The sequence below is a fragment of the Microcaecilia unicolor genome, chromosome 6 (assembly GCF_901765095.1).
Source record: "Microcaecilia unicolor chromosome 6, aMicUni1.1, whole genome shotgun sequence".
Taxonomy (NCBI): Eukaryota; Metazoa; Chordata; class Amphibia; order Gymnophiona; family Siphonopidae; genus Microcaecilia; species Microcaecilia unicolor.
In genome coordinates, this window is record NC_044036.1 from 189,368,276 (window position 1) to 189,393,879 (window position 25,604).

The window sequence follows — 25,604 nt, forward strand, 5'->3', positions numbered from 1 at the left end:
GAGCCCTTATCGCCATCTCAATGGGTGGCGGTAAGGGCTCCCTGCCGCATGGCAAGGGTTCTCTCACCAAGTGGCCATTTCTTGGGGGGCTTTTACTGGCTGCGGATAAAAGGGCCACCACTACTACTGCAGGGCCCTTTTTCCCACAGCTTCGTAAAAGGCCCATGTTATTTAATAAAGGAGCTATTTGATGTGTGAAGTGAAATATAAACAGATGTACATATATTTTGTCTAATATTCTCTTGCATATAATATGCATTTGACAATATATTTCTAATTTAAAAATGATGAATAATAGCATTGGATTTGTTGCAGACCTTTTCTGGTCTCTAGATTAATCATGACAAGTCTCTGTTTGGCAGGGGCCCTAGACCACACTTGGCCAGGGAATTTTCCCCTACAGTGGGCAGGTGAAAAGCTAACATATTTAGGTTTATGGATTCCTAAAGATCTTCAGAATTTGTATTCTTTTAACGTTACCCAGTTATTGAATGAAATGAAGCATTTGTGTTCTCAGTGGAAGAATCTTCTCTTGTCCTTGTGGGGTTGAGTCCAACTTATTAAGATGGTGGTCATTTCTAAGTTGTTATACTTACTCCAACATTTGCCTGTTATCCTTAAAATGAAGAATTTGGCTGCTTGGAATAAGATAATTTGTTCTTTTATTTGGAGAGTGAGAAGGCCTTTGGACTCCGTTGCAGCTTCTGTGGAGACACAGTGGTCTGGGTTTACCGGATATCTGGACTTATAATCATGCTTGTCCCCTCTGCTATGCTCAGGATTGGGTGTTCCACGTTTGAGTTTTGTGATGTGAACTATGAAACTGAATTGGTCTCAAAACCTGTTCAACTGTACCCTTTATTAAAAACACTAGGCTTGGACTCTATTCCGCAAAAAGTTTGGTTTGCATTCCCATTGTTCACACTATTTGACTATAGGGGGTAATGCAGATTTTCTTCAATGCACTAATGGCTGGCGCGAGGCTTGACATTAACTCATATAGTAGATGATGATGAGCCAGCAACCTTGTCCTATGATGCCTTAAGGTGAACTTATGCCCTGGGACCCACTGACTGGTATTCTTTCTTCAATTACAGCATTATGTACAGACTTTGTTTGGAGACTTTAGTGAATCCCTCTTTGATGATAGCTGGCCCTTACCAGCCATTCATAAGGGTTTGGGGCCAGCCATTCATAAGAGTTTGGTGCAGAGCTATTATGAAAGCCTTTAAAAAAAACCTTTTTAGGAGCTACAGCCATTCATCATATTGTTACTCAATGGGTTAATGACTTTGAAGGGTATACAGTTGACTACTTACTTCAGAGTCTCAAAGAACGTCCAAAATTAGCGGGCAGTATTTAGCTACGGAAGCTTCATTACTTTTTTTTAATGTATATTCACCCCTCTTGAGTGAAGAATATGGGCTTTCCAACAGATGGGGCCTGCAATAAATGTGGGCAGCCAGCTGCCTCATACAGTCATTGTATTTGGGACTGCCCAGCTATCCGTAGTTTTGGAATACAGTCTGGATGTATGTGCGCAGTATATATCATCAATGCTGGCAGGCTACCCCTCAGATGTGTCTTTTGGATGACATTACTGGCATTGTGGAGAAAAGTTGTTTTTTTGCACAAAGCTACCTTAGTAGCAAAATGCTGCATTTTATTACAATGGATAAAAGATTTTCCCCCTCCCCCCCAGTGACTTAATGGAAAAATCAAATCCATAAACTCCTTACTATGGAGCACTTCTCAGTCAAGGATCGTGGTCCCAGGGCAAAGAAGCGCTTCGTCAAGCTTTGGACACCGTATCTTACTACTACTACAAATCATTTCTATAGCGCTACCAGTCGTACGCAGCGCTTCATAATTGAACATGAAGAAAAGACAGTCCCTGCCATAGGCGGTCGGTGGCCCAACTGTTTGGAGAGGCTAAAGGGGGCGGGGTTAGGGGTGGGGCCAGGGGTGGAGCTTAAATCCATAAAACACAAAGAAAAAAAAATAAAAGTCACAATTAATACCTTTTATTAAATTTAGATATTAAATATGTATCATATGTCAAGGAATAAATTGGTTGCTCAAAGCATATACTAACCACAATCGCTCAACTGCAAAACACTATACACAACTTTGTGCAAAAACACACTCAGAACCTTACTGTATCATAGATATTACACTGGGCAGAACCTAATACACCAATATACCACCCATACGGAAAATGCAGACCGTCAACAATATGAAACAAGGGATCATATCACAATTCTCATGTATAGCCACAAAACACCCTAATTCATGTTTAATGTGGGATAAAATGCCATAAATAAGTAAATATAAACTTTAATGTTGAGCACCTGATTCTCAAAGTGGACATATTCCAAACACTATAATGAAAATAAAATGATCTTTTCTACCTTTGTTGTCTGGTGACTTTGTTTTTCTGATCATGCTGGCCCAGTATCCGATTCTGCTGCTATCTGTCCTCTTAACTCCGTTTCCAGGCCTTCCTTTCCATTTATTTCTTTACTTTCCGCCTTTCTTCTTCTTGTCCTACATCCGTAAGTAAAAGCTGGGTCCTCCGCAGACTTAACTGTCCAGTGGATCCAACTTCTGCCTATTTTCTCTATCCATGTGCAGTTTTTCTCCTCTTTTCCCTCATCTCATCTCCTTCCTCTCTCTTCCCTCCCCTCCCCTCTATGTCCAGCAATTTCTCCTCTCCATGGGCCCAGTCCTCCCATCCATGTCCACCCATGCTCCTCTCCCCTGCCCCCTCCATTCATCCATATCCAGCAATTCCCCTCTCTCCCTGGGCCCTGCCCTCTGATCCATGCTCCTCTCTCCCCTGCCCCCCTCCATTCACCCATATCCAGCAATTCCCTTCTCTCTTTGAGCCCTGCCCTGCCCTCCCATCCATGTTCATCCATGCTCCTCTCCCCTGCCCCCCCCTCCATTCACCCATATCCAGCAATTTCCCTCTCTCCCTGAGCCCAGCCCTCCCATCCATGCTCCTCTCTCCCCTGCCCCCTCCATTCACCCATATCCAGCAATTCCCCTCTCTCCTTGAGCCCTGCCATGCCCCTCTCTCCCCTGCCCCCCTCCATTCACCCATATCCAGCAACTCCCCTCTCCCTGAGCCCTGCCCTCCCATCCATGCTCCTCTCTCCCCTGCCCCCCTCCACATTCACCCATATCCAGCAATTCCCCTCTCTCCCTGAGCCCTGCCCTCCCATCCATGCTCCCCTGCCCCCCTCCATTCACCCATATCCAGCAATTCCCCTCTCTCCCTGAGCCCTGCCCTCCCATCCATGCTCCTCTCTCCCCTGCCCCCCTCCATTCACCCATAGCCAGCAATTCCCCTCTCTCCTTGAGCCCTTGCCCTCCCATGCTCCTCTCTCCCCTGCCCCCCTCCATTCACCCATATCCAGCAATTCCCCTCTCTCCTTGAGCCCTCCCTCCCATACATGCTCCTCTCTCCCCTGCCCCCCTCCATTCACCCATATCCAGCAATTCCCCTCTCCCTGAGCCCTGCCCTCCCATCCATGTTCATCCATGCTCCTCTCTCCCCTGCCCCCCTCCATTCACCCATAGCCAGCAATTCCCCTCTCTCCCTGAGCCCTGCCCTGCCCTCCCATGCTCCTCTCTCCCCTGCCCCCTCCATTCACCCATAGCCAGCAATTCCCCTCTCTCCTTGAGCCCTGCCCTGCCCTCCCATGCTCCTCTCTCCCCTGCCCCCTCCATTCACCCATATCCAGCAATTCCCCTCTCTCCTTGAGCCCTCCCTCCCATCCATGCTCCTCTCTCCCCTGCCCCCCTCCATTCACCCATATCCAGCAGTTCCCCTCTCCCTGAGCCCTGCCCTCTCATCCATGCTCCTCTCTCCCCTGCCCCCCTCCATTCACCCATATCCAGCAATTCCCCTCTTTCCCTGAGCCCTGCCATCCCATCTATCTCCCTCTTCTTCCCCCCCCAAGATCCCTTTCCTTTTTGTTTCTTTTAAATTTACCTCTGAGTCTGGCAGCGCGTCAGTGAAAGGGCTCCCAGTGAAACCGCTTCCCTTCGCTCAGTGTCCCGCCTTCTTCTGACATCATGACATCAGAAGAAGGCGGGACACTGAGCGAAGGGAAGCGCTTTTACTGGGAGCGCTTTCACTGACGCTGTCGGACTGGAGGTAAATTTAAAAGAAAAAAAAGGAAAAGGATCTTGGGGGAGAGAAGAGGGCGGGCGGTTGGGACGAGCCCCAGGCGTTGTCGTCATCAGGATCCGATCTTCAACTGGGGAGGCTTAGCCTCCCCAAGCCTCTGATACCGGGCGCCTATAGTCCCTGCTCAAAAGAGCTTACAATCTAAATCAGGACAGACAGGACAAATAAGGGATAAGGGTAGGACAGACAGGACACATAGGGAAAAGGGACTATTGAAGAGAGGAAGACAAGATAAGGTTACGAGCAGGTGACAAGTTAGGAATTAAAAGCAGTAATTAAAAGTATTAAAAGTATCTTACAAAGTATTGCCACACTGGGACAGGCCAAAGGTCCATCAAGCCCTGTATCCTGTTTTCAACAGTGGCCAATCCAGGTCACAAATAACTGGCAAGATCCTGAAAAATTTCAATACATTTTATGCGGCTTATACCAGAAATAAGCATATTTTACCTCCAGGTTTCGTTCAGCCTTTTTGAACACCTTAGCTTTCTGAACATGGGATAGGGCATGGAAGTTACTGTTGTTGTCTGGTGGGGTGTATGGGGCAGGTTAGGAGGGCGGGGTTTGGTTGGTTGAGAGGGAGGGAAGACTTTTAGAATTTGTGATAACTTTTACAGTTGGTTATTTGGAAACCTATTGTAATGTTTTGTCTTTTGTGATGAAAACAATAAAAATATAGTTCTCATAAAATAATGAATAATACAGTTTCACCGACAACATTCTTGTCACTAGCTGACATGGTTTTTACATTTGTTCCCATGGAAACAGTGATTTCAGCACCAGAGAGGGGAGAAGGAAATAGTGCACAGGTATGATGGCTTAACCTATGTTATTTTGCAGCAGCTTTATACTCCATTCTTAGCTCTGTCTCTTTATTAAGTGTGGTGAGAAAGAGCAAAAGACAAGAAGAAAGCCAAACAGCAGACTCGAAGGACGTACTTACACCGACATTTAAATAAAAATGGATAAATACAGATAAATAAAAATGGAAACTTGATAATAAAATTTTTTTTTTATTAAAAAAAAAATCCTAGCAGCAAGAACAATGATAATTTCAAAGAAAATAACAAAACTGATGGCGTCCTGGGGCCGCAGGCAAATCTTCTTCTTTACTCCAGGTCCTTGTACAGGGCAAACATTGCCTTCCTGACTGCATCCCGATATGACTCATTGGCAGGACGCTTCTGTGTCTTTCCCTGTGCTGCCAGGCCTGCCTCCTTCCGCCCGCCCTTCCATCTGCTGAATAAAATAAGATAATTTCATAGCCCTGTAGTCTCTGTGACTTTCTCAGCAGATTATATTAAGCTCTTGCAGTCTCTGCAACCCTTAGGAAAGATAATATTACATTCCTCTGCTGTCTGTAGCCCCATGGAGAAGATAATGTCAAATGGCTATGGTGTCTTCAAGCTTGGGGAGATATGATACTGTTCTGGTATCCTTGAGCCTTAGGGGAGATTATACCTTTAAGGTATCTGTGATAGTCTACCCCAGTGTTTTCCAAGTCCAGTCCTGGAGTACCCCTTGCTAGTCAGGTTTTCAGGATATCCACAATGAATATGCATGAAAGAATTTGCATATAATGGAACGGTATGCAAATCAAGTTCATGCATATTCATTGTGAATATCCTGAAAACATGACTGGCAAGGGGTACTCCAGGATTGGACTTGGGAAGCACTGGTCTACCTCAGATTCCCAACACGTAGTAGTATGCATACCTTCCAAGGGGTACGTGAGACATCCGTAAGAGGCAAATGGCATCCAGCCACCACTTGCTCACCTGCCAAACCACTGCCTCTCCATGTCTGCAGTGGCAAGAAAATACAGAATCTGTCCTTCCCTTCTCTGCTGCCTACCTTTCACTCACCTGCTCTTCCTTGACACCGTGGCTGCAAGCAAACAAATGAGACACAGGGACATATAACCTTGTGTGCGGTGCTGGCAGCTCTTGCCAGTCCTGGCTCCTATGATGTAACTTCCTGCTTTGGAGGGGTAGGATTGGCAAGAGCCACCTACGGAATGCACAAGGCTATGGCCCTACACATTGCATTGGTTTGCTTGCAGCCACAAGTTTGGGGAGGCAGCGGCTGAGTTTCCATTTCTATTTGCCACTGTAGACACAGGAATACAGTGGCCTGGCAGGCAAGCAAGTGGCAGCAGTGGAGAGGTAATGAGTGGAGGTATCAGAGAAGAAATGAGTGCCTGGGGGTGGGGTAGGAAAGATAGAGAGATGGGGCAGTGCTGGATGGTGGGGTGAGGGGAAGAGAGATGAAGTGATGCTGAACAGTGGGAGATAAGAGGAAAGAGAGCCAGGACAGTGGTGGGAGGGGAGAGAGAGGTGATGCTGGATGTGGTTGGACAAAAATGGGGCAATGCTGGATAGAAGCAGGAGAGAGTCAGGGGGGCACTGTTTGATAGGGGAGACAGAGAGAAGATGCTGCATGGCTGGGGGGGGGGGGAAGAAAGAGGCACACACAGAGAAGAGACTGTGTATGGCTGGGGGGAGAGAGAGGTGCACACAGAGAGGAAATGGTGCATGGCTGAGGGGGGAGAGAGAGAGAGGGGCACACACACGGAGGAGATACTGCATGGCTGGGAGAAGAGAGAGAGAGACACACACACAGAGGAGATGCTGCATGGCTGGGAGAAGAGAGAGAGAGACACACACACAGAGGAGATGCTGCATGGCTGGCAGAAGAGAGAAAGAGAGACAGACACACACACACACAGGAGATGCTGCATGGCTGGGGGAAGAGAGAGAGAGACACACACACACACACAGAGGAGATGCTGCATGGATGGGGGAAAGATAGATACATATACAGAGATAGGAGATCCTGCATGGCTGGGGAGGAGAGATACAGAGAGAGGAGATGCTGCATAGCTTGGGGGGGGGGGGGGGGGGGGGAATACATACAGAGAAGCAAGATATTATGAACGGAGAAAGAAGATGGATGATGGACATGGACAGAAGGCCCTGGCAATAAAGTTAAGAGAAGACAGAGGAAAGCACAAACCAGATACTGGGACCAACATGATGTTAGCTTTTGGAATGTTCCTCTGCCAGAGCTGATCAGAGTTTATTTATTTAGTTCAGGGGTACTCAGATGAAATTTCTTTGACTTAGGGAGTACTTGGCTTGAAGAAGTTTAGAAACACTGATCTACCCCATACTGCTAGTCCATGTGGACATAAATGACACTATCAAGTATGGCTCTGGTAATATGGGTGAAAAAAAGGCAGGTGTACATATATCAATGTCTATCCATTCAGTCAGTCAGTCAGTCAAGTTTAATGGCATTGCATGGGACACATCCTTGATATATATTTATGTTTATTACTGATCTCGTTATACCACAAGTCACAACATATCAACGCAGTGTGCAATCTTTATCACTATTTGCTTTTATTTCCTTGGGGAAGGTTCCTCTGGAATTATTAACATCCTCTTAGTTCCCATTTTTTGTTTTTAAGTCTATTTTTGTTGATTGCTGCTTCCTGGGAACTGTTATTGGTTCAAATCAGTATATGGTTCTCTTCTCTGATGTTGGAACACAGAGATGTCATCAGGACTTGTTTTCAGTGCTTTTTTTTTATTTTTTCCTCTTTTTTCTGGTTCCAAGTTTTTTTTTAGGTATTTTTTTTTTAGTGCTCCTGGTGGGGATGAGTCTGCCTTTTCAGAATATTTGTTTTTTGGGCTTGGCAGCAAGTTTTAGCTATTTTTGGCACTGGGTCAATTTTTATATGATATTAAAACACTGGCAATTTAATATGGTTATTGATCTAACATCATTTTGCATGTTTTATTTGAAATATCAAGGCTCCTTAATGGTTTTTAATCAATTGAGCCATTATTTTTATTCTTTAAGAATGCAGGTCAATGACCTATGACCTGAATGTATTTAAGGGCATTTTGTTTCTGGAGATGTAGTATTGCTGCTAGTTCTGCTGCTGAATTGCTGTGCGAGGCTGCCATCTCTTGAAAAAAAATGGCAAGGGATCTTTTGTATATATGGTATATGGGAATTGTTTCAAAGTATTTTAATGACATTTTTAAGAGAAGGTTTTCGTCTGTTTTAGTTTTGAACAAAGGTTGTGAAGTGGTTGTTGCACACTACTTGGGTTGGTGTCCTCATTTTACATTTTTGGGGGGAAATATCACTTTATGTGTGTGCTTATTTATTTATGGTATATTGTCAGTAGGACCATGATGACCTACTGATTAATAGATAAGTTTTGCTTTTTTTGAAAATGGTTGAACAATGGTTTATTACACATGTTGTGGTATTTTACTGTTATTATTTCTTTTGTTTATTATGTATTTAAGTATAATTTTTTTAACTAATAAGTCTTATTTATTTATTTATTTTTTTAACTAAAATGTGTTTTATTTTATTTGCTATTAGTTATTTCCAGCCACTGAGGCAGCCCTTGTGTGGGCGAAACCTCACAAGATTAAAGTGTTTTGAAAGAATTTCCCCCTATTGTGATCTGCTCCTTTGCACTGCCGTATTGGATTTTGTGAATTGTTTGCCATGTTGTTTCTTTGTGTCTAGTTAGGGGACAAAACACACACTTTTGCCACTGGTATCAACAGAGGATGCTACATGCCAATTTCTGGAGTTTTATCAAAATCTTTATGGGTCACACAGGGGCATCACATAAGACAGTTGTCTGTGGTTCCCTGAAATGGCTGACACTGAGTGAAGGACAGGTAGCTTTTTTAAATGCCCTGTTAACAGATGGGAAAATAACTGCAATAATCCAGAATTTGAAGCTTGGGAAGGCAACGGGACTGGATGGACATGATTCTGAGTTCTACAGGTGTCTGGGACTGGGTGTTATACAATCTTTGAAGAATATATTTACTCATGCTCTAGACCACGGATAGTACTCTGTGGAGATGGGGCAGGCTCTGATCATAGTTTACCATAAGCCAAGCAGGTAACCCCAAACAAGCCACACTGAGCCTGCAAATAGGTGCGAAAATGTGGGATACAAATGCAATAAATAAACAGGTGGGTTCCTAGTGCAAAGTCGGTGGACACCTGGATGACATCTTCTAGGTTCCCCGTGGCTTGATGCCACTGAGAAGCTAGGATTCATTAAGCAGATCTCATGTGTAGACATGCCATGAGCGTAACAAACTGTGGAGGCCATGTGCCCCAACAGTCTCAACATCTGTCGAGTTGTGACTTGCTGAGACGCTCGAACTTTGGACACTAGGGACAGAAGACTGCCTGTATGGGTCTTGGGGAGATAGGCTCAAACTTTTCTTGTGTCGAGCAATGCTCCAATGAATTCCAGTTTTTGAATCGGAGTGAGAAGAGACTTGGGGTAATTTATTACGAACCCTAGTAGTTCCAGCACCCAACTAGTCATCCACATGGACTCCCGAGCACCGGGAGATAGGGAAACACATGCACTCCCAGTCTGCATAGTGCCGCTGTGACTACAGCTAGACATTTTGTAAAGACCCTGGGAGCTGATGCTAAGCCAAAAGGCAGCACGCGGTACTGAAAGTGCTGCATCCCCAGCCGAAATCGAAGACACTTCCTGTGAGCTGGAAGTATTCAGACATGAGTATAAGCATCCTTCAAATCCAGAGAGCATAGCCAATCTTCTTCCTGAATCATGGGAAGAAGGGTGCCTAGGAAAACCATCCTGAACTTTACTCCGACTAGGAATTTGTTCAGGGCCCTTAGGTCTAGGATGGAACGCATCCCCCGTTTTCTTCTGCACAAGGAAGTACCTAAAATAGAATCCCAGCCCTTCTTCCCCTGGTGGAACGGGTTCAACCTCATGGGCCTTTAGAAGGGCAGAGAGTTCCTCTGCAAGTACCTGCCTGTGCTGAGAGCTGAATGAATGAGCTCTCGGTGGGCAATTTGGAGGTTGGGATTCCAGATTTAGGGTGTGTCCCAAATGGACTATCTGAAGAACCCACCAGTCAGAGGTTATAAGAGGCCACCTTTGGTGAAAAATCATTAACCTCCCCCACAATCGGCAAGTCGTCCAGTACGGACACTTTTATGGCAGTTATGCTCTGCTGGAGCCAGTCAAAAACCCGTCCCTGGTTTTTGCTGGGGAGCAGCAGGGGCCTTAGGCGCACGCTGTTGACAAGAATGAGCATGCTGGGGCTGAGCCTGAGTAGGCTGGCAAGACGATGGCGTTTACCTACGCCTAGAATAGGAATAGGGCGCACTCCGGGACCCACCAATATACCTCATAGATGAGGAGGTGGTAGCAGAAGGCGCCCGGTGGGAGAGAGAAGCCATATCATCAGTATGCTTTTTGATCTGGTCAACCAGATCAGTCACCTTCTCTCCAAAAAGATTATCCCCCCGGCAAGGAACATCTGCGATCCTCTGCTGGACCGAATGGTCCAGGTCAGAAATATGCAGCTATGAGAGTCTGCGCATTGCTATACTTTGAGCAGAGATCCTAGATGCTACATCAAAAGTGTTGTAAGCACCCCTGGCCAAGAATTTACAACACGCCTTCTGCTGCTTGACCAGCTAGCGAAAGGGTTTGGTCTGCTCCGGAGGGAGAGCATCGACCAAAATAGACAGCTGCCGTACCGAGTTCTGAAAGTGGATACTCGTGAAGAGCTGGTATGACTGAATACAGGCAGCGAGCATGGTGGCCTGATACATCTTTTTCCCAAAAGAATCCAAGGTCCTAGCTTCTCTGCCTGGGGGTGCCGAAGCATAGTCCCTAGAACTCTTGGCTGTCTTGAGACCGGAGTCCACCACCATGGAGTTGTGGGGTAACTGAGACCTCATCAACCCAGGCTCCCCGTGGATCCGGTACTGGGAATCTGTCTTCTTTCAGACAACGGGGACAGACAGAGAGGATGCCCAGTTTCGCATAAGGACTTCCCCAAGTACCTTATGCAAAGGAGCTGTCACTGCCTCTCTAGGTGGAGAGGTGTAGTGCAGGACCTCAAGCATCTCAGGCCTAGGGCTCATCCTCCACATCTACGGGGAATGGAATGGCCTGAGCCATTTCCTGAAAAAAAGATCAAAAAAGGAGAGGCTCTCAGGAGGAGACAGTCTCCTTTCAGGTGGAGGGGAAGGTTCAGAGGGAATCCTAAAATGACTCATCTGAGGAGAAGTACCTGGGATCTTCCTCTGACTCCTACGAGCGCTCCTCTTCGGTGTTGGAGAGCACTTCCCTCAGTGACTTCTGAGACCGAGCCTGCCTCGATGCCGAAGACACATGGTCCCGATGGCGATGTCGAGGGGCCGACTCCCGCATGGACTGCGGTGAAGCTTCCTCCATCAACATCTATGGGGAGTCGACCTGGGTGGCAGCCTATACTGGAGCCGCAAGCAGAGCTGAGCTCGGGGACTGCACCGCGGGTGGAGGGCCAGACACAGCTTCAACAGATGGTACGGAAGCTCAAGCACTCCCCCGATGCCGATTGATGCAGCAGTCCTTCCAGACGCTCTGGAAACAAGGCTCGAATGCGCTTGTCAAGAGCCGCCATTGGAAAAGGTTGCGGGGCCAGTGGAGCAGTCGGTGGCAGAGTCGCCTGAGGCTCGGGAGCAGGAACTGGGCTGCTGAGAGACCAACGCATCAGCACCTCCTGTATGGAGGGGGAGCGGTCCTCCCGGCATCAACGCTTCTCGGGTGCAGATTCCCTCGGCGCCCCGGAGCTCTCGGCACCATGTGTCAAAGGAGAACGGTTTTGGTGCTTCTTAGCCTTTGCTCGATGCACCTCACCGAGGCTCCTCGGTGCCAACGAGGATGTTGAATCCCCCACGTCGCCTCAGGGTTGGGTCCGACGATGGACAGTCCCGGGGGGCTTGCATAGTAGGAGACCTCGAGGCAGGTGGAGACCCACTTGATGCCTCGCTACTCCCAGTGTGTCGTAGCCTCTCAGCAGCCATGCCTACCTCCACTCCCGACGTCAATGCGGCCCTCGATGTTGACGCAGATGTCAAAGGACAAGACCAAGCCCCAAAATGATTCTCTCTCTGGACTTCTCATACGAAGACAAAGGACACAACATGCCGGGCTATGGTTGGGCCCAAGTCACTGGATGTAGCACGAATGGGTACCTAAGCTGCTGGGAGTCTTCAATGACATGGAAGGGAAGACAGCGCTGGCTAAATCAAAAGTTGCAATTGTGTTAAGAAAAAAGGGCAGAAAAGAGGATAGGACCCGCTGAGAAGCCTAAAGGTGGCCACAACGAAAAATAAAGGAAATTTGTATGTGGGGAAAAAGAAACTAAACAAAACCTAAGGAAAACTTTTTTTTTTTTTTTTGGTAGAAAAGAGGAGAAAACTCGCAAAGAAACCAATGAAGGCTCTTTCCCAGGAACACAGAGGAGCCACAGAAACTACTGCTGCTATTTGTGCGGAAGAAAATAAACCGAGGAGCGCGGTTGCGCAACTCGCAGGAAGGCACATTGCGCATGTGCAGTGCGGCGCTGCATGAGCCAGAAGGCTCTAGCAAAATTTTTTCTTTCTGCTATGCATAATGCCGGTTCCCGGGCCGACACGGATAGTCGACCCAACTGTGAGAATTCAGCCTGCTTGTCCTCGGAGAAAGTGGCATGCCAAAAATAAATATTGGCTAGATGTAGGAGTCGTTGCTGCCCTGATAAGTGGCAATGGAAGGACAGTGAGCTTCAGGTGGACAAGGGAAATCCAACCTGGAAGCAGGATTAGGACAGGGGAAAGCCTTCCAAGGCCAGAGAATAGTCCTGCGAGTGCACTGCTGGAAGGAGGACAGCATAAATGGTATGTGCCTGCAAGAATTGAGTTTGAAATCAGGAGTTTGGAAACCGCCTTGGATTTATTCCTTCACGAAAGTATGGGTAAAGGACAGGACCATATGTAAATATGTACAGTACTGGATATTCCTAAAAGCTGGAGTTGCCAAAACTACTCTGAATAGTCCCAGAGAGACAGTGGATATAACAGAGTTGAAGAGTTTGACTGCTGGTTGCAACAGTTCCAGTAAAGTTGAGTTTTCATTCTGATAAAACTAACAGAGTGCAACGCGATTATTTGGTGAGAGAGGAGAGCGGGTGCTCCAGGACTGAGAAAAGCAGTACCCCAAAGTTCTCTTGAATGCTTCCAAATCCCTGAATTTCTATTCCAGAACACTGACCTACTCCCAAGCTTGAATGGTGGAACCGGTGACTAAGTGAATGGTGAGATGCATAGAGGCAAGAACAGAGCATTTGAGAAAAAAATGTTATTCCTGTGGCCTGGGTCGGACTGAGCTAGTGGCGAATCCCGGGCTATACAAAATGCCCAACATGGGGCCTGATGAAATAAAATCTGTTGAAGAAAAAGTGTTGTTGTTATTCCTGTGGCTTGGGTAGGACTGAGCTAGTGGCGAGACCCGGGTTACATATGCATTATGGGAAGCACAGCAGACTGTAATATGCCCAAAGGTGATGAAAGAAGATTTTGCCATGTATAAAGGGGAAGATAGACTGTGTTGAAGAGGAAGATGATAGGAGACTAAGCTGTGAATAAGGGAGTGCAGAGCAAACATGTCTACGAACAGGAAAGAGGAGATTGAGCTGTGTGTGTATGTGTGTGTGTGTAAGAGGTAGGAAAGCTCTCAGAAAGTCTACGCAGAGAAAGAGCAGACTGTGACATATCTCTGGGGAAAGATGAGAGCTGATGGAGCTGTGTGTTAAAGAGAACAGAGTACACAGCAGTATGTCTCTAGAGAGGACAAAAAGGCAGACTGAGCCATAACTTGTCTGTAGCAGGAGTTTAGGGATAAATCTGCTGTATGATTTGGAAGAAAGCAGATTTTGCATTGTGGTGTAGCGACAGAAAAGCCTGTTTCAGTACACATAGTGTACATACTACTACAAATCATTTCTATAGCACTACCAGTCATACGCAGCGCTTCACAATTGAACATGAAGAAAAGACAGTCCCTGCTCAAAAGAGCTTACAATCTAAATCAGGACAGACAGACATGACAAATAAGGGATAAGGGTAGGACAGACAGATAGGATGCACAGGGAAAAGGGACTATTGAAGAGAGGAAGACAAGATAAGGTACAAGTAGGTGACAAGTTAGGAATTAAAAGCAGCATCAAACAGGTAGGCCTTTAGTAACATAACATAGTAACATAGTAGATGATGGCAGAAAAAAGACCTGCACGGTCCATCCAGTCTACCCAACAAGACAACTCATGTGTGCTACTTTTTGTGTATACTCTACTTTGATTTGTACCTGTGCTCTTCAGGGCACAGACCGTATAAGTCTGCCCAGCACTATCTCTGCCTCCCACCACCGGCTCTGGCACAGACCATATAGCCCGGATTTGAAGGCAGCCAGGGATGGAGCTTGACGTAACGGCTCAGGAAGTCTATTCCAGGCATAAGGTGCAGCGAGATAAAAGGAACGGAGTCTGGAGTTAGCGATGGAGGAGAAGGGTGCAATTAGGAGAGATTTGCCTAGTGAACGGAGTTCTTGGGAAGGAATGTAGGGAGAGATGAGGGTGGAGAGGTAGTGAGGGGCAGCAGAGTGAATGCACTTATAGGTTAATAAAAGGAGCTTGAACTGTATACGGAAACGGATAGGGAGCCAGTGAAGTGACTTCAGAAGAGGGCTATATATGGGCATAGTGGCTTTGGCGAAATATTAGATGTGCAGCAGAATTTTGAACAGATTGAAGAGGAGAGAGATGGCTGAGTGGAAGACCTGTGACACAGTCAGGACAAGGCATCACTCTCTTAGTGAGAAAGCACGTGCTTAGGCCCACACTGCCAGGACATCTTTCTGTAACATACCAACTCCGAGCTGACTTTGCTGTTGAATCTCTGAGCAACTCTTGGCTCTTTTTTTCATTACTGTCAGTGTCCACTGTGCTCATGAGTTCACGGTTTCTGAAAAACAAACACAATTTCAAAGCAATAGGCAAAACTCCCTACTACTCTCCTTAAGTTAATTTACAGTGAATAGTAAGTAATCATACAGAAGCTTTCTTTCCCCCCCCCCCCCCCCCCCCCAATACATTTTATTGGTTTTTCTCAAAAGTACAATAAACATGAAAGAAAATGAGAACCTAACACGGAGAGGAATAAGGAGAAAAAAAAGTGCAAAAACATTCTTATCTACATAAGAAGAGAGGAGGCAAGAAATTATTTCAACCAAAAGATTTGGACTACAATGCAGTTTGTAAAGACTGAAGAAAATGTTCCAAAGGAGTTGTAGCCAGACTTCCAGAAGCTTTCACCTTTCCCATGCTTGGAAAGCAGATATATTCAAATGTAAATATCTCCTCTTGCAATCTAATTATTATGATACAGAGAAGTTCAAGTTTCCTGTCCCAGATAGTTTACAGAAAATTGAAACAGTATAGGAGGAAATGCTTCATTAAAAAAATAAATAAAGTGAAGATACATACCTATAGCAGGTATTCTGAGGACAGCAGGCTGATTGTTCTCACGATTGGGTCATTGTCCGCGATGGCCCAGGAGATTGGCAAATCTTTAAGCAAACAAAAACTTTGTAGAACGCACCGGCGCGCGGGCAGAGCGAACTGCGCATGTGCATACGGCTTCCCGCCCACGGTGTGAGCGTGCCTTCCTCAGTTTAATAAAAAGCAAAACAGAGACCTAGAACAACTCAAAGGGGAGGAGGGTGGGTTTGTGAGAACAATCAGCCTGCTGTCCTCAGAGAATACCTGCTACAGGTAAGTATCTTCACTTTCTCAGAGGACAAGCAGGCTGCTTGTTCTCACGATTGGGGTATCTCTAGCCCCTAGGCTCACTCAAACCAATGAACACTGGTCAATTGGGCCTCGCAACGGCGAGGACATAACAGAGATTGACCTGAAAAGAAACATAACTAAGTGCGAGTGTAGCCTGGAACAGTACAACAATGGGCCTAGGAGGGTGGAGTTGGATTCTAAACCCCGAACAGATGCTGCAGCACCGACTGCACAAACCGACTGTAGCATCGGGTATCCTGCTGAAGGCAGTAGTGAGATGTGAATGTGTGGACTGATGACCAAATTGCAGCCTTGCAAATCTCTTCAATAGAGGCTGACTTCGTGAGCCACTGACGCAGCCATGGCTCTGACATTGTGAGCCGTGACATGGCCCTCTAGAGTCAGCCCAGCTTGGGCATAAGTGAAGGAAATGCAATCTGCTAACCAATTAGAGATTGGGCGTTTTCCGAAGGTGACTTCCCTCCTGTTGGGATTGAAAGAAACAAACAATTGGGCGGACTGTCTGTAGGGCTTTGTCTGCTCCACATAAAAGGCCAATGCTCTCCTGCAGTCCAAGGTGTGCAACTTGCCTTCACCAGGGCGGGTATGAGGACGGGGAAAAATGCTGGCAAGACAATTGACTGGTTAAGATGGAACTCCGACACCACCTTCAGCAAGAACTTAGGGTGAGTGCGGAGAACTACTCTGTTATGATGAAACTTGATTTAAGGTGCATGCACTACCAGGGCTTGGAGCTCACTGACTCTACGAGCTGAAGTAACAGCACCAAGAAAATGACCTTCCAAGGTCAAGTACTTCAGATGGCAGAAATTCAGTGGCTCAAAAGGAGCTTTCATCAGCTGGGTGAGAACGACGTTGAGATCCCATGACACTGGTGGAGGTTTAACAGGGGGCTTTGACAAAAGCAAACCTCTCATGAAGCGAACAACTAAAGTCTGTCCAGAGATAGGCTTACCTTCTACACGTTGATGATAAGTACTAATTGCACTAAGGTGAACTCTTACAGAGTTGGTCTTGAGACCAGACTCTGATAAGTGTAGAAGGTATTCAAGCAGGGTCCGTGTAGGACAAGAAAAAGGATTTAGGGCCTTGCTGTCATACCAGACGGCAAACCTCCTCCATTTGAAAGAATAACACTTTTTTGTGGAATCTTTCCTGGAAGACCTAAAGAGGCAACTTCTAAGATCTCAGCATCTAGGCTGTGATAGCCAGAGACTGGAGGTTGGGATGTAGAAGCGACCCCTCCTTCTGGGTGATGAGGGTCTGAAAACACTCCAATCTCCACGGTTCTTTGGAGGACAACTCCAGAAGAAGAGGAAACCAGATCTGATGAGGCCAGAAGGGAGCAACCAGAATCATTGTTCCGCAGTCTTGCTTGAGTTTCAGCAAAGTCTTCCCTATGGGAGGAAACACATAGAGAAGACCTCTCCCCCAATGCAGGAGAAAAGCATCTAATGCCAGTCTGTAGTGGGCCTGAAGTCTGGAACAGAATTGAGGGACCCTGTGATTGATCTGAGTGGCAAAAAGATCCACTGAGGGGGTGCCCCACGTTCGGAAGATTTTGAGGACAACGCCCATGTTGAGTGACCAATCGTGAGGTTGCATGACCCTGCTCAACCTGTTGGCCAGACTGTTGTTTACACCTGCCAGATACGTGGCTTGGAGAAACATGCCACATGCCCAAAGCCACATCCGAACGGCTTCCTGACACAGAGGGCGAGATCCAGTGCCCCCCTGCTTGTTGGTGTAATACATAGCAACCTGATTGTCTGTCTGAATCAATATGATGTGGTTGGACAGCCGGTCTCTGAAAGCCTTTAGAGCGTTCCAGATAGCTCGTAATTCCAGGATGCGGATGAAAAAGAACTGAGGGCACGCTCGCGCTGCGGGTGGAAAGCTGTTCACGCATACGCGGTTCACTCTGCCCACGCGCCGGTGCGTTCTACAAAGTTTTTGTTTGCTTAAAGATTTGCTGATCTCTTGGGCCGTCGCGGACGACGACCCAATCGTGAGAACAAGCAGCCTGCTTGTCCTTGGAGAAAAGCCTATTACCATGCATGCATACCCAGAGAAAACAAAGTTGTTAACTGTAAGAATAGCCTAGTGGTTACAGGATTGGGCTGTCAACCAGGAAACGAACCACTACAGGAGATGTTGCTTAATCAAACTTTATTCAAACTATGTTTCAGCGGGGAAACCTGCCTGCCTTAGGGGTCACAACTGAACACTAACAACAAGAAATATACACACGTATGTTACACAAAAATTACTAAATAAGTAAACTGTATATGGAGGACATACCATGCTATATATATATACAAGGAAACAGTAAAATGATAAAAACCAAGCACTATTAACTACTGAAATAATAGAAAGCAGTGAACCATGAAATAAAAAAAATAAATAAACTTATGTGTAAAAAAGTATAATAAACTTAAAAAAAACCCCCATCTGATTAAAAACAAAAAAAACATAAGGGATAAATAAAACTAAAACATACCTCTATAGGACAAAGAGGTGCATAATTGCTGGCACAGAAATACTTGTAAATCACAAGGAAAGCTGAGAAAAGGCAATTACATATGCAAATGTTAAAAATACATTAAAGTTAGACAAGTCTCTAAATCTAAATAAAATATGAGATAAAGAGAAATGTCATACTAAAAAATTATTATAAAACCAATACCAGAAAACCTAATAAAAAATAGTGTTCAAGTCACAGAAACACTGTAAAAATACCTCTATGAAAGAACCTTGAAACATGTATACAAAGTATCATGTGGAAAACATAAATGTAAATGGACTGCTACAAACTACCCTTACAATAATCAGTTATAACAGAGACTGGGTGAACTGTCTAAAGCGTGATTTAAAATTGCGGTAAAGAAACTGTCCCCAAGTCTCATTTTAGATTAAAAGTTCAATAAAAGATAATTTAAAACCTTGTATGATAATGAAATATAAAAACCAGTTGGAAAGCTAGGTAAACATTAAAAGCTATGCTTAGAAACATAAAAATATTAACCAGTAAACAAGTGAAAACCGGTTAGAATAAAAAATCAGCTAAGAAAAGGGGGCCGACTAAAAAGGTGCACTGCAGCCGCAGTTTAAAGTCTCTGTAATAGAATATATGACTTACCAAAGGGAAAGCACAGGTCAGACGTAGAAGCCTCAAACAGCCATCATATCAGTTTGAAAACATTGTGCTGGAAATGTACCATAGTTAAATATGTCTCATACATATGCAAATATGCCAGTTCTTCCATGTCGCATATAAGCCAGACAGAAGTAAAAATGGTTAGATTAAAACCGGTAAAACTAAAACAGGACCAGTTAAAAATACAAAATGATGAACAGGCAGGGAAATATATAAATGTAAAAAAATAAATATAGATCAGGAGATATCTCTCCTAATACACATCAAATACCAAAAAGAAGCTAAACTAATTACATAAATACTTAAAACCATGTACCCAACAAAGGCCAACAATAGATGGTATTCCTATAGAAAATGTATAAGCTCTAGGTCTGTGTTTCAAACCTGTGGGCATAATGAATTCATATTGTAGATAGCCCTCTTCTCTCAACAGTTTTCTATGCCACCTCCTCTCCGTGACACCTTTAAAATTTTGAATACAAAAAACTGAAGGTCAGAAACTGTATGAATTCTATCATACCAGTGTTCAACCAGGGGTGCACTAACAATCTCATAGCTAATGCAGCTTCTATGCTCAATAATACGAGTCTTAATAGCGCATTTGTTTTTTCCCACATAAGTCAATGGACATGGACAAATAATTCTATAAACAACCTGACTTTTATTGCAATTGGTAGAATGTTTCAATAGGTACACTCTGCCAGTTTGTGGATAATGAAACTCAGGGCCCTGTTTACTAAGTTGCACTAATGTTTTAGCGTGTGCTAAATGTAAGGAGTCGACATATGTTTCTATGGGCGACTTTAGTATTTAGCGCGTGCTAATCATTAGCATACGTTAAAAGCGCTAGCGCGCCCTTAGCACTGCTTAGTAAACAGAACCTTTGATTTCCAAGGCAGGTGACCAAACACTGCATTTACCGCAAGACCTGTGCCCCAAATAAAGATCTTCAAAAGGGTCTCTCATGACATCTGGGAGTGCTGATGAAACAAGTTTTTCTTTGAAATTCTTGTTCCTTGAATACGCAATTACAAAAACCTTATTTCTAAAACACTCATGGCCCTCCAGGACATGCCAGTGTTTTCTGATGATCTTTTGAATATGACTAGCTATATGTATCTTAGTGCACAAACAAGATCCGAGCATTTTTTCTCCTGACGTGTCATCAAGAGATCACCTTGGGACTTCAGGCTTGACTTCTCAAATTCTTCTTCAATACATCTTTTTAGGTAGCCTCTTCTCAAAAACCTCTCCTTCATAATAGCTGACTGTTCTTCAAAATTATAAAATTCAGAACAAATCTTCTTAAGACAAAAATTGACAAAAGGGTAGATTGTGTTTGAGTGATGGGTTGTGAAAACTAGAACATTCTAAAAAGGCATTCTTATCAGTGAGTTTGCGATAAAGGGTTGCTATGAAACCATATTCTTTTGCACAGATGAGCAAACAAAAACTTAAATCTGATATGTATCATATTGTAGTTTGAATGTCAAATGTGTGTCTCTTCCATTAAGCCAGGTAAAGAACTCCTTCAAATGGTTTATGTCACTATGCCATAATAGAAAAATGTCATCTATGTATCACTTATAAAAAATAATATTCTGCTGGTAGGGATGATTATGTGCCACATACAGATTGGCTATATTGGGCCCCATCACCGTTCCACAGATCTGCAAGTAAAACTGGTCAAGAAAACAAAAATTAGTTAAGGCTATTGTGGCAAGTGTAATGATAAACCAATTAGGTATGAAGAGGTTATTCGTGCAATTCTGTAGGGCTGTTTCTATCATCCATAGAGCTTCTAACTGAGGAATGTTTGTATATAAGAATCAATGTCCAGTGTAATTAGTAATACATCTGAAAAGTCCCCTTCAAAATCTTCCAAAAGGATGATCATATGCCCAGAGTCTCTTAAATAAGATTCTCTCTCAGGAATCATGGGTTGGAAGAAAAAAAGCCACAAATACAAAGGCTCAAGCCATTGCCGGAAACAATGGGTCTTCCCAGGAGAAGATTTATGGATTTTTGGCAAGGTATATATAGTTGGTATAACGGGGTATTTGACTAGCAAAAAATTCTTTCCTTTGGCTGTTAAAAAAACCTCTGGATGAAGCAAAAGAAACAATTTCTTCTCTATCTCTCTGTAATGAAATGGTGGGGTCCATATCCAAAAGGATATAGTACTGCCATCATCAAGTTGTCTTTTAATTTTTGCCACATAATTGTCTCTATCTTGCACAACAATGCCTCTTTTGTCAGCAGGTTGTATTTTAAAACAGTCCTACAGAATCACACGAACAACCTCCGCATACCTAATTGGTTTATCATTACATTTGCCACAATAATCTTAACTAAAAATTATTTTTGTTTTCTGTGGAATGACGATGGGGGCAGCCATGGCCTCTGACATAGCCAATCTGTACGTGGCACATTTTGAAGAAGTATTTTTACATATCATCCCTACCAGTAGAATATTATTTTTTGTAAGTGGTACACAGATGACATTTTTCTATTATGGCATGGTGACATCAACAGTTTGAAGGAGTTCTTTACCTGACTTAATGGAAGAGGCCCACATTTGACATTCAAACTACAATATGATACATATCAGATTTAAGTTTTTGTTTGCTCATCTGTGCAAAAGAATATGGTTTCACAGCAACCCTTTATCGCAAACTCACTGATAAGAATGCCTTTTTAGTCCCAAGGTGATCAGATTAATTTTTTGGACTTGCTCATCTGTACAAAAGAATATGGTTTTGTAACTACCCTCTATCGCAAACCCACTGATAAGAATGCCTTCTTAGAATATTCTAGTTTTCACAACCCATCATTCAAATGCAATCTGCTCGTTCGTCAATTTTTAAGGTTTGTTCTGAATTTCATAATTTTGAAGAACAGTTAGCTATTATGAAGGAGAGGTTTTTGAGAAGAGGCTACCCAAAAAAGATGTACTGAAGAGGAATATGAGAAGGGAAGCCTGAAGTCCCAGAGTGATCACGTCAAGAGAAAAGAGGTTAGATCTTGTTTGTACACTAAGATAGATTTAGCTAGTCAAATTCAAAAGATCATCAGAAAACACTGGCATGTCCTGGAGGGCCATGAGTGTTTTAGAAATAAGAATCTCATAATTGCATATTCAAGGAACAAGAATTTCAAAGAAAATCTTGTTCCATCAGCAGTCCGAGATGTCATCAGAGACCCTTTTGAAACCTTCATTTGGGACACAGGTTTTGTGGTAAATGCAGTGTTTAATCACATGACTTGGAAATCACTAAGTTTCATCATCCACAAACTGGCAGAGAGTACCGGTTTAAACATTTTTCCAATTGCAATATGAGTCAGATTGTTTGTGGAATTATTTGTCCATGCCCACTGATTTATGTGGGGAAAAAAACAAACGTGCTATTAAGACATATTGCTGAGCACAGAAGCTGCATTAGCTATCAGATTGATAGTGCACCCCTGGTTGAACATTGGTATGATAAAAACCATACATTTGCTGATCTTCAGTTTTTTTTTATTCAAAATTTTAAAGGTGTCATTGAGAGGAGGTGACATAGACAAACTGTTGAGAAAAGTGCAGAGGCATATCTATAGCATGAATTCAATATGACCACAGGGTTTAAACACAGACCTAAAGCATATACATTTTCTATAGAAACAATCTGTTATTGGCCTTTGTTAGGTACATGGATTTAGTTTTGAGTATTTATTTAGTTAGTTTAACTTCTATTATTTTGGTATTTGCTGTGTATTAGGAGAGACAATCTCCTGATTTACATTTCTATTTTATACTTGTATATTTCCCTGTCATTTCATAGTTTAGTATTTTTAACTGGACCTGTTTTTTAATCCATTTTAACCAAACCATTTTTACTACTGTCCGGCTTATGTGCGACATGGAAGCACTAGCATATCTATATATGTATGAGACACGTACTTAAATGTGGTACGTTTCCAGCATAATGTTTTCAAACTGATATGGTGGCTGTTTGAGACTTCTACATCTGACCTGTGCCTTCCCTTTGGTAAGTCATATATTCTATTACAGAGACCTCTACATTTTTTATTCCAACCAGTTTTCACTTGTTTACCGGTTAATATTCTTATGTTTCTAAACACGGTTTTAAATGTTTATCCTAGCTTTCCAACTGGTTTTTATACGTCATTATCATATGAGATCTTGTTTTTAATGATTTTTACTGAACTTTTTTTTAAATATAAAATGAGACTCAGGGACAGTTTCTTTACCGCATTTTTAAATCATGGTTCTGGCACCTTTTTTTTTTAAACCTGTTTCACAGTTTATCTGATCTCTTTTATAACTGATTATTATAAGGGCAGTTCATTTACATTTACGTTTTCCGCATGACATTTTGTATACATGTTTCAAGGTTCTTTCATAGAGGTATTTTTACAGTGTTTCTGTGACTTGGACACTATTTTTAATTAGGTTTTCTGGTATTGGTTTTATAATAATTTTTTAGTATGACATTTCTCTTTATGTCATGTTTTATAATAATTTTTTAGTATATCTTTCTTTATGTATATCATATTTTATATAGATTTTGAGATTTGTCTAACTTTAATGTAATTATGTTTTTAACATTTGCATATGTAATTGCTTTTCCTCAGCTTTCCTTCTGATTTACAAGTATTTCTATACATGCAATTATACACCTCTCTGTCCTGATATGCTTTACTTTTATTTATCCTTTATGTCTTTTAATCAGATGGGGGTTTTTTTTTTGGAAGTTTATTATACTTTTTATGCACATAAGGTTTTTCATTGCACAATCCACTGGTTCCTATTATTTCAGTAATTAGTTTTTTTTGAGTTTGGTTTTTACCATTTTACTGTTTTCTTATATATATATATATATATATATATATATGGCATGACTTGTCCACCGTATACAATTTATTTAGTAATGTTCAACATACTTGTGTATATTTCTTGTTATTAGAGTTCGATTGTGACCCCTGAAGCAGGCGGGTATCCCCGCTGAAACACGGTCAGTATTGGGTATTAAGTGTGGTTAAGTAACATCTCCTGTGGTGGTTAGTCCTTTGGCCAACCTCTACTTTCTCCGGTCTGTGCTTCCTTCTCGTAGAGGTTCCTTCCTGTTTGCGGTGCATGTGTCAACCAAGGAAGCCATGATTAAAATCCTACTGCCGATCCTTGTGATCTCTGAATGATCATAGACTAGTCTTACCTAGTCCAAGACAAGCTTACTGGGAGGTAACGCAAAAGAGCACTTTCTGTTTTATGACTTGTTTCCTGTGGAATACTCTTCCCTTGAATATTAGGTTGGAACCTCTACTGAAAACATTTAAAGTCATTTTACTTTAAGTTTTGGGTTTTATACCATTCATTTTCTAACTACAGATCCTCTGTGTTCATCCCATGCCTTTTTGAATTCCACCCAAGTTTTTTCTCCACCACCTTCCTCGGGAGGGCATTTCAGGCATCAGCCACCCTCTCCATGAAAAAGAATTTTCTGACATTACTCCTAAGTCTACCATCCCACAACCTCAATTCAAGTCCTCTAGTTTTACCATTTTCTCTTCTCTGGAAAATATTTGTTTCTAATATTAATACCTTTCAAGTATTTAAGCATCTGAATCATATCTCCCCTGTCCCTCCTCTCCTCTAGGGTATACATATTCAGGTCTTCCAGTCTCTTCTCAAATGTCCATATCATTTTTGTCGCCTTCCTCTGGACTGCTTCAAGTCTTACACCTTTAGTAAGATACGGCCTCCAAAACTGAACATTAATACTCCAGGCGCGGCCTCAACAATGACGTACAGGGGTATCAACACCTCCTTTCTTCTGCTGGTTGCATCTCTCTCTATACAGCCTAGAATCCTTCAGGCTACGGCCACCGCCTTGTCTCTCTCCCTGTCTGTGTGTATTAGTCTCTCACCGCCTAACACATACGTCTCCCTTGAATTTCTCCTCCCTAAGTGCATCACTTTGTACTTCTTTGCATTGAATATTAATTGCCACACATTGGAACATTCTTCTAACTTTTGCAGATCCTTTTTATGTTTCCTCCTCCATCTGGGGTGTCCGCTCCGTTACAAATGTTGGTATCATCCAAAAAAAAAGGGCCAACCTTACCTTCTAACCCTTCAGCAATGTCGTTCACAAATATATTGAACAGGATCCCCCAGGACCGATCCTTGAGGCACTCCATTACTCACCTTTCCTTCCTCTGAGTGAATTCTATTAACCACCACCCTCTGGCATCTGTCACCCAGTTCACCATTTTGTGTCCTAGCTTCAACCTGTCAAATTTATTCAAGAGCCTCCTATGAGGAACTGTGTCAAAGGCTTTGCTGAAACCTAAGTAGATTACAACTAGAGCACGTCCTTGATCCAATTCATTAATATACCTGAAAAAATTCTTCTCGCCCTTCCTTACATTTTCAAGCCTTTGAGTTTTGAGTAGCTGCCCTCCACTTAGCGAATGCTACATACCTGTAGAAGGTATTCTCCGAGGACAGCAGGCTGATTGTTCTCACTGA

General features: G+C 43.4%; 1 protein-coding gene across 1 annotated transcript in view; it reads right to left on the reverse strand.

The window, feature by feature from the left end:
- Positions 1-5,232: 5,232 nt before the first annotated feature.
- RBM6 (RNA binding motif protein 6) overlaps positions 5,233-25,604 on the reverse strand; it is a 631,054-nt gene continuing 610,682 nt past the window's right edge. Inside the window, 2 exon segments of the mRNA XM_030205417.1 lie at positions 5,233-5,437; positions 14,969-15,064. Coding sequence (XP_030061277.1) covers positions 5,308-5,437; positions 14,969-15,064 — 226 coding nt within the window. The 3' untranslated portion in view covers positions 5,233-5,307.